Genomic DNA, 12,614 nt, shown 5'->3' on the forward strand with positions numbered 1-12,614 from the left:
GAGGCCCCTTCATCCAGCAGTAGACAGATCATGGCTGATGATTAATGACGACGATGACCTACCTAATGTGGTGAGCAAATGACGCTCACCTGCCGACCCTTAGCAGGCGCAATGGCCGGGCTGCTGAGCGAGGCGCGTGGAGGCGTGGAAACGAGGCCGTTGTTGCCGGGACCCATGAGACCCAGGCGGCCGCTACCCGGCAGGCTACGGTGCGGTGCAGGGAATGGGCGCGAGGCCCAGCGACTCCCCGATAGGCCGCACACCGAGCTGGCCGGCGCGCCCCCCAGCACACTGCCGCCACCTCCCACGCCCGGCAGGGAACTGGACTGGCCAAACATTCCCCACCTTCACAAAGGAGAAACAAAACCACAACAAAAACTCAATTCGTGTAATGAGTCTGCGAAGGAGGCTGTGAGTAAAACTGACGTGTTAACTACGGGAGAGCAACACCTCCCCGATTTCTCCAAATTACCAGTGCCGAAAATATCTCTGGGTTGTGATATACAAATTGCGATGAGTTAATCGCCCCCATAGTTCTTACATGTGGTAAAATCTCGCCATCCAAGCAGTCACAACACAATTCAGCTATCCTTGTACATAATTCGGCTATCTGTTGAGCTTGTGAACAGATCACGAAAAAAAGTGGTAAAGACCCCCGGGAGGGCTGCCGGAACGCCTGCATCTCGAAGAGGGCACGTCGCGGGAAGATGCGCAGCAACTTCTGCACTTGCAGCTTCCACGAAACCAGGCGCTTTTTCTGAGTCTCCGTGAAGGCCTGAGGGAAAAGCACACAATTCACATCATTACATTCATAAGTGGTACTTTGCTCCGGTTTTTCCACCTTTGACAAACAACCTGCTTGCCCACCTCGCAAATGGATTGACACAAGCACCTCTCCAAATGAGAACACTATTAACTGGAAAGCCCAGTTTGTCGGTTATATTTATCCAAATGATTTCTACTCTGAATATCCCCATGTTTGTCAAATCAGAATCTTTATTTGGACTGGAGGAATCCGATGAGCTATGAAGCTCTTTTTTTTACAGATGTCCGGTACGGGTGAGTCATCAATACAAAACACAATGAGTGCAAGAAAAAAGAGAAAATGGTAAGAAAGTCATTAAATATAAATAAATAATATCTACATATAAATAATAACTATATAATAACTAACTATATAACTACATAACTATATACAGAAACGGCGTGTTTTTAAAATTATTTTTTCTATCTACATGACTTTACCGAAAGAACCAGAGAGTATAACTATAAATATAAATTGTTGGTAAAATAGCGAGAGTCTACCATTTTATTTTGGACATTTTAATATCGGACGTAGTGTTGTTGTTCTCTGCTGAATTTCATGTGGACTTCTGCGGCTGTATAATTCTCTCTCCTTAACACCAGGTTACCCAGGGGCATTTGTTTGAACAGGTAACACTTTATTATTAATGACTCTTGATTTCATACCAGAATTTCCACTAAGCAAATGCTCATGGGAAACACTGGTTCACAAGGCTCAGTAGGTAATGTTATTTCATTTCACAGATGAAGCACACCTTAAGAGTTTTTGTTTTACATCATGGGACCAGATTTTCACCTGGTCAGAATGAGCACTTACGATGACAATTACTCAAGTGCTATGACAAACAAACTGACATACTGACTTGGAGGTCATCCAGGAAGTCAACATTTTCATCCTATGGAGACATTGACCAACACCATAAGAAGATGTAAGTTATATCTCCGACTCAAGATAACTCATGGAGATGACCAGTGGCCCACTGTTTATTTGAACAAAGAGACACTTTGCCCCCGACACAGCACAGGGTGAATATGGAGTCGAAGACTCATGAAGGCAGGCTTACCTCATGGCCCAAACACTTGTCAAGGAGCTGCAGGTATGAGGCAACACTGTCTTCATCCGGATGTGACACAAGCAGCTGTGTGCACACTGGGCAGGCAACACAAAAGCGCATCTATGCATCACAGCGCACAATAATTCCTCGTTTAACGCGTTAGATGCGTTCCTGGAAAGTGCTACGTCAAGCGGAAACGCGTCCAGCCAAAACAATTCCCACAAAAGAAGTCACGCAACGAGGAGTGCGCGTACACATGAACCTTATGGCGGTACCTCAGGGTACCATAGTACCCCGGTCCTCGCATGTCCGTGATGCAGTCATTTTTAGCTCGTTGATGGTTGGCGATGCGGCAATCGACTCATCTCGACGAGCTGTACACGATGCACTATCCAAAGTTGCATTTTTTCGATAACGGATTTTCTATGCTATGTTTGGCGTTTCGACATCACGGAGTGGCGCTGATTTCGGATTGATTGGTACCCCAGTCACGGAGTTAAGTACACCCCTGGAAAAAAATAGTGTCCCAGAAATAAAATATTGAATTGCCTCGGCCATTTTGTATTATTTGGTACCTCCGGGGTACCACCATAAGGATCACATAGTAAGATGGCAGGACAAAGAACTGAGATGAGGGTACGACGCGTACTTTATCCTTCCGTGTGTGTATACGCGAAAGCAGTTCGTCATCAATTCCTCAGAAACCGCGTTAAAATGGGCACGTTCTGTGTTGTGTGAAAAGTGTTCCCGAATAGAAGAATCGTATTGTAGGGAAAACGCGTTGTGTGAAAATGCATTAACTGAGGACTTACCGTAAAAGTAGTACAATTATTTTTACTGTTCTATGTCATTATTCTAAAAAGCACGACATACAAGTACTGCTCGGTTACAGATCTCTGTAACAGCCCAGGGCTCGAACAAAACTTCAAACACAGTGCTCTTTTAAGTTGTGTTATGGGCATGCAAGGTTATGAACTGACCACTGGTCTAGATGTTCACCACTTCCTCAATCAGCCCTGTATCCAAACCAGTGGATTTCAGGAATGTGCCACCATGTCCAATAATCCTTCTTAAACATCTGGCAACCTTGCAATGCACAGAAATGTATACACCGTTTTCACTGTACAACCAAAGATCAAGGTTCATTTTCCACTGCACAAGCCGAGGCATGCTGCTGAGGTCACACACAAATAACACGCCTAGATGGATGTAGATAATGCAGACATTGCGTCTCTACAGTGTAAATGACTGGAGAGATATAATGGATGCATAAATGTCCACAGTCCTGACCTTGCTTGGCCCTGAACCGTATTAAGATGTGTTGTGAGGGCTAACGAACCAGCTTGATAAATACCCAATGGGAAACCACCTATACCGTGCAGGCCCGGCTTGGATGTACCAGTGAAAAAAGGCCTATCAATCGCCTAATCATGCTCAGCAAATGAAGGACGAGAGAGGCATCCTCCGATTAGCAGGGTTGGCTACGTACGGTGCGAAATATGTTCAACACAAATACCTTTGCCCATGACGCGCGTGAACTGGCCCGGCAGATCCCCCTCGCTCACATGGGTTCCTTCATTTGCCGCACCTGCTGAACCCCCGAGGCCATCACCATGTGCGGCAGACAGGGTTCCCAGGCCACTAAAGTCGCTCCTCTCCATTCCTGCCAATGGCGGACGTCCTGAGGCGCTGGGGCTGTTCCCAACCTCCCTCCGTCTTGCCGGGGATGAATTGCCACAGCTCCCACTGTCTGCAACAAATGCATTTCAAGCAATCAGTTAATCTGTTTTGCTGGCAAACAAGCACAATAACGGGATGGGAAGACATCTCTTTCAGCTGCACCCCTCGAGCCACTCATATAAGTGTAGTGTCTCGAAATGACTCGCATTCACACGGAGTAACAGGTCACCTGCTTACACTTTATTAATCCTACTCTCGCACCCCATGTAGGCACTCCTATGACTGCCTTCCACTGTCACCACACACTCTGCGCTTCTCCCACTACCGGCTCTCATCTACTGCGCACCTCACCTACTCCCTCCTATCTCGCTGCTGCCCTCTCCTACGCTGCCCCGTACCCACTCACCTGTCTGTCCTGGGCGGGGGGGTTTAGCCAACACCCGCGACGGCATGAGGGGCGAGGTCCCGTTGACGGCTAGAGCGGCAGCGGCGAGATGTCTTCACTCTTATTAACCCCTCCTCATTCCAAGCCCTCACGTGCCCCCCACTTAAGCGGTCGCCTCCACGGCGCCTGTCGCACTCATTAATCCCTCATCATCACCCCCATCTCCCGTCTCTCCGGCACCAACCTCATGCTCCAACGCGCACACCTGATCGTTCAATTGCACCCGCTAAACTGCGCAGATCACTACCCTACTTAAGGTTGACTGATAATCATCATGGCCTTGAGGGAAAGCTTATCGAAATGCAGAAAGTTATGCAAAGAATGTGGTTAAATACAGGTTACAGGTCGGTGTAATTAAGATTCCCTGATTCTGTAATAAGAGTTTTAGCAGCACTCCCATAAAAGGAGGCCCATGGACTTTTTGACCACACCTGATAAGATGCCTGTGCCTTATGAGGCAACACTTACATTTATGAAGGTTCTTATACATTGCTTTGTTAAAAAAGAAGAAGTAGTAATGTTCAATGGTTCCCACGGTCTGGAAAAAGTGTATTTTAAGTTTCGGTTATTGTCAGTTCACTCAAGACAGCTGGGGTTGCATTTATCTGCATTGACTCCTGTGTCAAGTCTCATTTCTTGCAGCAGGCGAGGCATCGGCAATTTGACGGATACTTTGGTAATACTTTGTATAAATTACAAAGCAACCAACGGTAGTGCTATGGTCACGTGCTGTACTTATATTTGAAATGTTGTGAGCTTAAATCTCAATCTGGGGTTAACTGCCAAATTATTCCTCTGGGATTGATAAAACAAGTGCAGAGTGGGAAATCTAGGATCATCCTGGGGAAAGCTTTGACTTCAGGAAGGAAAAATGGGATGTTCACTTCGGTCTAAGGGCCTCCAAAGGTGATAAAAACACCATTCTTAGCTCATCGCTGATCAGAAGATATCCAGCCACGCTTGAGCAGCATCTCATCCAAGTGACATTGTGCACCGGCCCGATGCAGAGAAGAAGCACCAGGGGTGGATGCTGCTCCGGTCATTCTCGTAGCGGCTTTTGACTAGCCATCGAACAATGACGGTTGCCACATCGTGCGCTTTCAGATGTGCTTCTGCTGTCGTCTGGAACGCTCTTCCTTCCGATATCAGAAAGCCACTGGAGCTATGCACTTTTAAATCTAGACTGTAAACTAATTTCTTTAGAACTTCTCTTTGTGTTTAGTTTGTTGTTCGTCCCCGCAACTTCGATTCGCACGGTTGGCTACGTACGGTGTGAAACTAGTTCAACATACATACATTCATAATAAAGGTTTTTGGGTTAGATCGCGTTTATTTATAAATGTGTCGTAACCCTCTACCACCCGACACGGCCAATCAGCAAAAAAAGTGTCACGTTGACAAAAGACAAATAATTCACTACATTAGCCCACCGGTGTGTTGAAGAGTGAATCCACATTTACAGTTTGAGTGCGACGTTTCGCTGGTAAATACTTCCAGCATCATCGGGCAATTCGCCAGAATGGTAAAGCCCTCGCTTGCTCCCGGTTTTATATAGAGCAGCAGGGTGACGTCATCACTTAACTCATATCAGGTGCAGTGATTAGAGGCGGGGGGGGGGGGGGGGGTATTGTAATTATATAATCGATTAGTAATCAGTCATTGGTTATGATTAGTAATGAGTTGTAGATTAGTAATTCTTTAATCAAAATGTAATGTGTATTATTTAATAATACGCTTCCAGGCCGCACTAAGCCTGTAGCTGTCAGAGCGATTAAAGTTATTCTTGTACATACATACATGCTCACCTTTGTGCGCACTGGGAGCAGAAGCACTCGCCGGCGAGTACATCTTAATGGGCGTCAGGATCATCTGGTGCAGTTCCTGGAGTGCGGCTCGTACCAAGCTACCGCCTTCCATTATGTCCTGCGAATGCAGAGAGAACCAGGGTCAGTGGTTAAGAATCGTGAAGACACAGCCTAACAGACAGAAAGATCATGACCACCTAATCTATTGTTCATGAAAGTAATGTAACTCTTCAACGCCCCCCCCCCCAGCGGTGCGATGATTTTACCCAACTGAAGGTTGCGAAAAGAATTATAAATTTATGTTGTCCAAATTTTACCATTTCATTTATACTGTTTTGCATTTGTATGGTAGTGTACATTCAATTGGCCTCCATGTAACGTAAGAATATACATTACATGCAATTTCCATAAATAATAAAGCGATTCTCATGTTTCAATGGGAGTATTGTGAGCAATAGCTTTTTTATTGAAATATCGATGCATCGTTCCATGCCAAATTCATAACTTGACATCAAAGTGTACCCCCCTGCTTGAATAAGAGTGATACAGTTCTGAGTGACATTCCTCTGTGTTAGGAATCCACATTTCTTAGGCAGGGGCCACTGCCTCCACATGACGACCACCCTGGACTTCCAGCAAATTAGATAGTTTTCATCCAACCTGGACTTTAACTTACAACCTTCAGATTATAAGTGAAGCACAAACTTCTGATTAGGAGTTGAGTGCTTAAACACAGAGCCACCCAGCCAATGTATATATATGGCATCTTTTGGACTCGATTAGATGATTCAAAAGGTTGCAGCCAGGCTGCCAAATGTAAAAAAAGTATTTTCAAAAGCAGACCGTAACCTGACTTCTAAATCGTACGCAATTTAAGGGAATCCCAAGTAACCAGGGCACAATGTTACATTAAGGAACTATATATTTTTGGCTATGCTCTGCTGCCACCTTTTGGGCATCTGCACAATAACAGATGGCATTTTGAGTGCCGGCCAAGGTAGAAGATGAAGTTACAACCTTGACAATGAACTGCAGTTGTAGAGAATTAAGAAAAGGTAGTGCAGGCATGGAGTGGCTTTAATTCAACAATACATGGAGAATGGCTAAGAAGTGATCGTACTAAATTAGCCAACAGCTTAAAGAAGCAATTGTGCTTAATGTTACCAAACTATCAAAACAATATCACTCTATAAGAATAGGTTTTACCCTTTCTGGCAATAAAACAGGTGTTCAGATGTCAAAACACCAAACTTAAACCTTTTGCAAGGAATCATGTCTGCATTAACCACAGATACTTGTGATGAACATGCAAACAAAAAACATGCTCCGACAGAATGTGCATTGTCTTTGAAACTGACTGGTCCACACCAGAGACAGCTTTCTTTAGAGCCTAGCCTCAAACAGTGTTTGCATGTTCACCACAAGTATATGTGGTTAATGATGATATGATTCCTTGTAAAAGGTTTCAGTTTGGGGTTTTAACATCTTGACAACTGTTTCATTTTTATTATTCTTGGTTCTTTCGGTAAAGTCACGTAGAAGGGAAACAATAAAATAATAAAAATATAAAACAATACTTTACCGAAAGAACCAAGAATATAAATCCCTGCAGTCACGAAAGCTTTAAATCAAAACTGTTTCATTTCCAGAAAGGGTAAAATCCAAGCGCAGGACAGTGTGCCACCTTTATTGCTTTCAACTTCCACTTCACAATTTCAGATCCATAAAACTAATATGGCACAACTTCCACCTTGCCACATTGTCATGGTGTAATGGGGGGGGGGGGGTTACAGGTTCTCAGCTTGTGACAGCACTCCAATGTGGCTGTAATGTCCTGTCAGTGGGTACGACCTTCAAATCGTATTTCTCACGAGCAAAGCATCAAATTCGTGATGCACAGCCCAAGTATAGATGGAAAAGCACAGCCGTTTGTTTTTGCATCGTCTCTTCCCGTTCAACTGAAGAGAAACCGACTGCGCTGGCTCCTCACCTTCTCGAGAGAGTGCAGCACATCGTGGCGCTCACGCAGCTTTTGCACACTGAGAGCGATCTTGTGTCGAGCCCCCTTGGTGACGCACTGTGCGGGCCAAGCGAACGCCAGCACGTTCGAACACAAAACAGTGGGATCGATTACTCGCGATGCAAACACAAAATGAAGAACCAACTTTGAGTGCAGCAGCAACTGCAGCGTTCATAGGTGGGTGAGAATGCGAGCACAAATGAACGTTATAGCAAAAAGGCTGAAGACCATCATGATCTGGGACTGAATGACAGATGCACAGACAGCTTCCAGCCGACAGGTGGCACTGACAGATGCTGTGAAGCAGCTGTTGCTCACCCACAACCCAGGGGACCACCAACAAATATTCTGCCCAGCTGTCTGCCAAAGCTAACTCATATTGCATCATAACATACATTGGGAGGCAAACGCTACAACGATGTAAATTTTGACCACTATCAGGGCCGCCAATGGAGACAGCCACCATCACTTTCTCATTTGAGAATGAGACAGTTTGACTTGTGTTCACAGTGGGTATTCATATTCATTCAAAACACAAACTTCTCATCATTGTAAATGAGTACACAACAGCTGAAATAATAAAAGGCAATTTCTGTATGTGCACATACAAACCTTTGCACATCTACTGCTGGATGAGAGCCTTGCTATGCCACGTGGGTCGTGGGGGTTATTTGGCCAGACCTCACCATGCTAGTCAGTGCGGAATGAAGGCAGTAAAATCAATTGTACTGCATTTCTGTGCAACCGACCATGTCACACCGCAGACTATAACCTGTTGTGTATGGAAATGACCCATCCTAGCATTATTCAGGCTCGACCCGACTTAACGTCTGAGATTTGACGAGACCAGGTGACAGGTCATTGAACTTTCTTAAAAAATTATTTTGCAAAACAGTGGCTATGCAGACAGATATTAAGCTTGGTGAACATTTTTGATTTAAAGCTTTCGTGACTGCAGGGATTCATATTCTTGTTTTTTTCGGTAAAGTCACGTAGAAGGGAAAGAATAAAATAATAAAAATATAAAACAATAAAATTCTCACGACGTTTCGACTGGTTTTCACACCTGATGATGATTGCAAGAAAATGTTATTGCTGTGGTTTTCACACCTGATGATTGCTTGTGTTGCAGTCGAAACGTCGTGATAATTTTATCGTTTTATATTTTTATTATTTTATTGTTTCCCTTCTACGTGACTTGGTGAACATGTTTAGCACAACTATACTTCTTTCATATAAGACAAAAACAATGTCTTTTAAGGATAACTCAACTGTGTGACCCCCCACTAAAATTACTTTGGCTGTGCTGAGAGGTATTCAAATTATTTGTAAAGAAAGTTGCAAATATTTGCTTAAATACGGATGCTCAGCTAAATCCTCACAAAACAGATTTAGCAGCACCGATGCTTAACTTCAATACTTTGTACGGGGCACATACCACAAGTGGACAACTATCTATTACGCCCAATGGTTAACGTAGCACCACGTTTGACAAAATATTTTAAACAGGCACACATGTGTTGATAGTAGTTATGCCACGTGTTTTTATGAGAACTATACTTGAAAGACTTAAGCTAAGACTCTACCTCGAGTAACGTTGCATATGACATCATGCCTAAAGAGTCAAGCCATGCTGTTTGCCAAGAGTCACGGTCTGTTGGATGATGTATGGGCATGGGTCTGCTGTGCAAATGGTTTTCGGATTACCATCCAAAGAAATAACACGTTACCGCGGTTTTTGTTATTCCACGTGGAAGCATGTGATCTTCACTCGCACAGTAATTCAACAAACACTGCTCACGTTAATCTTGCAGACATGAGGGGACGGTCACCCGCAGCCACGAGAATGCCTATGTGGCATGTGCGTACAAAGTCACCAATCGTTGTGTGCTGTGCATTTCATAGAACATAAACAGTATCTAAAATATCAGAACAGAGTAGGAAGTAGTTTAATAAGATTACAGAAAAAAGTGACAATGGAGATGCTTTCTTGCTTAAATGAATGCAAAAGGTGTGCAACAATGATCTGCTTTACAACATTCGAATTGCAGCGTGTTCTTATGAGACAGCTGCAATTCTAATGGGCTGAAGTGGTACAAAAAAACAATCAGTAAACAACTAGACATTAACCCTAAAGGTTTTCTTTAAAAAAAGTATCAAAAGTCAAAATGTCTTTGCTTAAATGAGCATCGTGGCAGTGTAAGAGGTTGGAAGCTCTGCCTTTTCTATCGCTGTCCTCTTCTGATAACACCTTTCACCAATCTCTCATATCCATCTATCCCCTCTTCTGATTACAACTCATGCCTCTATTACATATATTCTAAAAAAAAAGTCCTGCTTCTTAGGTTTCTTTTGAACACATCTCCTGCCTCTTATCTTTCTCGCTTATAAATTAATATCCGGTGTCTTTCATATATCTCTCAGCTGAAGACATCTCATTTATCACTCATACATCCATTTAGAAAATATCTCTATTAATACATGTGGCAAGCAGCTTCTTGCGCTTTGATAAATCCACCCCTCAGTGCAAAAACTTTGGACATGCCTCCTATGTGGTGCAGCATAATTTCAGTAATGTAGACAAATCACCATCAAGCAAACACCCTGCTTTCAAAGGTTTAACAAAAATCTGTCATTTAATTCCGTTGCCCATCAAGTTGGCATCCTGGCTCATGGTTAATGCGTTGTTGGCGATGGTTGCAGGCAAAGATTACCATAAAATTGTCCAAACGGTTCATGTCCTTTGGCCTGCACAGCAATAACATACGAATTTAAGTGAGAAAATAAAATGTATTATGATAATTTTACATAGAGCTATTGGGTGTCAGTATCTAATTTAACTTAAAAACCTGGTTTAGTCATTCATGGCGGGAGTCTGGATTAAAATGCTAGATCTCACTGGCGACTGCCGAGAACTCTGACACTAACGTAGCCCACCAGCTATCCAGGTGCCAAACTGCGCTTCAGCGTTTTTAATGTCTGCAGCAGGAGACCTGCTTTTGTTTATTTCCCTACAGAATTCATCAAGCAGCTGTGGGAATTTAAACACTGAGCTCATTGGGCTCAATGGCAAACTCAAGTCAGCACAGTTACCTGGTGCTCCAGGTGTTTCTCGGTGAGAGACATCATCTCCTCGTAGGTCAGCTGGGAGAAGAGTCCTGCATATTTGTGGAGCCGAAGGCTTTTAAGCCACGCCGGCACATCTGAGAAAATCGGGCAGTTGCAGGGTAACGCAGACAATGCAAATTAAAATCGATTGTGTGTTAATCAAAAGAACGACGTACATGCACAGCTCATTTGTCAATCCAACGAGGGAAGAGGGCTACCCCACACGCCCTGCTGATCATGGGGGTGATTTGACCGTACAGCAACCACACTAGTCCATCTGAGATAGTGAACGCAAGCAACACAGATGTTGGAGAATACAAGAACACAACTTTAGATTTTGCTGTATTGCCCTGTGCGGCCCACCATATAGCTTTTACTATCTAGCCACAACCCTGCATAGCTTTTCAGATACGATTCCGGGCGATATAAAGTGAGGTAAAAAAGTATTTGATCCCCTGCTGATTTTGTAAATTTGCCCACTGACAAAGAAATGATCAGTCTATATAATTTTAATGGTAGGTTTATTTGAACAGTGAGAGACAGAATAACAACAAAAAAATCCAGAAAAAGGCATGTCAAAAATGTTATGAATTGATTTGCATTTTAATGAGGGAAATAAGTATTTGACCCCTCTGCAAAACATGACTTAGTACTTGGTGGCAAAACCCTTGTGGGCAATCACAAAGGTCAGACATTTCTTGTAGTTGGCCACCAGGTTTGCACACATCTCAGGAGGGATTTTGTCCCACTCCTCTTTGCAGATCTTCTCCAAGTCATTAAGGTTTCGAGGATGACGTTTGGAAACTCGAACCTTCAGTTCCCTCCACAGATTTTCTATGGGATTAAGGTCTGGAGACTGGCTAGGCCACTCCAGGACCTTAATGTGCTTCTTCTTGAGCCACTCCTTTGTTGCCTTGGCCGTGTGTTTTGGGTCATTGTCATGCTGGAATACCCATCCACTACCCATTTTCAATGCCCTGGCTGAGGGAAGGAGGGTCTCACCCAAGATTTGACGGTACATGGCCCCGTCCATCGTCCCTTTGATGCGGTGAAGTTGTCCTGTCCCCTTAGCAGAAAAACACCCCCAAAGCATAATGTTTCCACCTCCATGCGTGACGGTGGGGATGGTGTTCTTGGGGTCATAGGCAGCATTCCTCCTCCTCCAAACACGGCGAGTTGAGTTGATGCCAAAGAGCTCCATTTTGGTCTCATCTGACCACAACACTTTCACCCAGTTGTCCTCTGAATCATTCAGATGTTCATTGGCAAACTTCAGACGGGCATGTATATGTGCTTTCTTGAGCAGGGGGACCTTGCGGGCGCTGCAGGATTTCAGTCCTTCACGGCATAGTGTGTTACCAATTGTTTTCTTGGTGACTATGGTCCCAGCTGCCTTGAGATCATTGACAAGATCCTCCCGTGTAGTTCTGGGCTGATTCCTCACCGTTCTCATGAGCATTGCAACTCCACGAGGTGAGATCTTGCATGGAGCCCCAGGCCGAGAGAGATTGACAGTTCTTTTGTGTTTCTTCCATTTGCGAATAATCGCACCAACTGTTGTCACCTTCTCACCAAGCTGCTTGGCAATGGTCTTGTAGCCCATTCCAGCCTTGTGTAGGTCTACAATCTTGTCCCTGACATCCTTGGAGAGCTCTTTGGTCTTAGCCATAGTGGAGAATTTGGAATCTGATTGATTG

At 44.2% G+C, this 12,614-nt stretch overlaps 1 protein-coding gene across 5 annotated transcripts in view; it reads right to left on the minus strand.

Moving 5' to 3' along the window:
* Window positions 1-12,614, minus strand: part of LOC116939626 (protein Smaug homolog 1-like) — a 71,505-nt gene that overhangs the window by 18,408 nt on the left and 40,483 nt on the right. For 4 of the 5 annotated variants that reach the window (XM_076063035.1, XM_076063049.1, XM_076063028.1 and 1 more), the window contains exons 6-12: window positions 10,902-11,012; window positions 7,780-7,886; window positions 5,790-5,907; window positions 3,376-3,609; window positions 1,869-1,954; window positions 654-775; window positions 90-345 (exon numbers count right to left, since the gene is read on the minus strand). In XM_076063035.1, coding sequence (XP_075919150.1) covers window positions 90-345; window positions 654-775; window positions 1,869-1,954; window positions 3,376-3,609; window positions 5,790-5,907; window positions 7,780-7,886; window positions 10,902-11,012 — 1,034 coding nt within the window. The remainder of the gene's footprint in view (window positions 1-89; window positions 346-653; window positions 776-1,868; window positions 1,955-3,375; window positions 3,610-5,789; window positions 5,908-7,779; window positions 7,887-10,901; window positions 11,013-12,614) is intronic. The other variant, XM_032948256.2, reaches the window with a different exon arrangement.

Source organism: Petromyzon marinus, chromosome 6 (genome assembly GCF_048934315.1).
Source record: "Petromyzon marinus isolate PM22_M1 ecotype Great Lakes invasive population chromosome 6, UKy_Petmar_22M1.pri1.0, whole genome shotgun sequence".
NCBI classification, from domain to species: domain Eukaryota; kingdom Metazoa; phylum Chordata; class Hyperoartia; order Petromyzontiformes; family Petromyzontidae; genus Petromyzon; species Petromyzon marinus.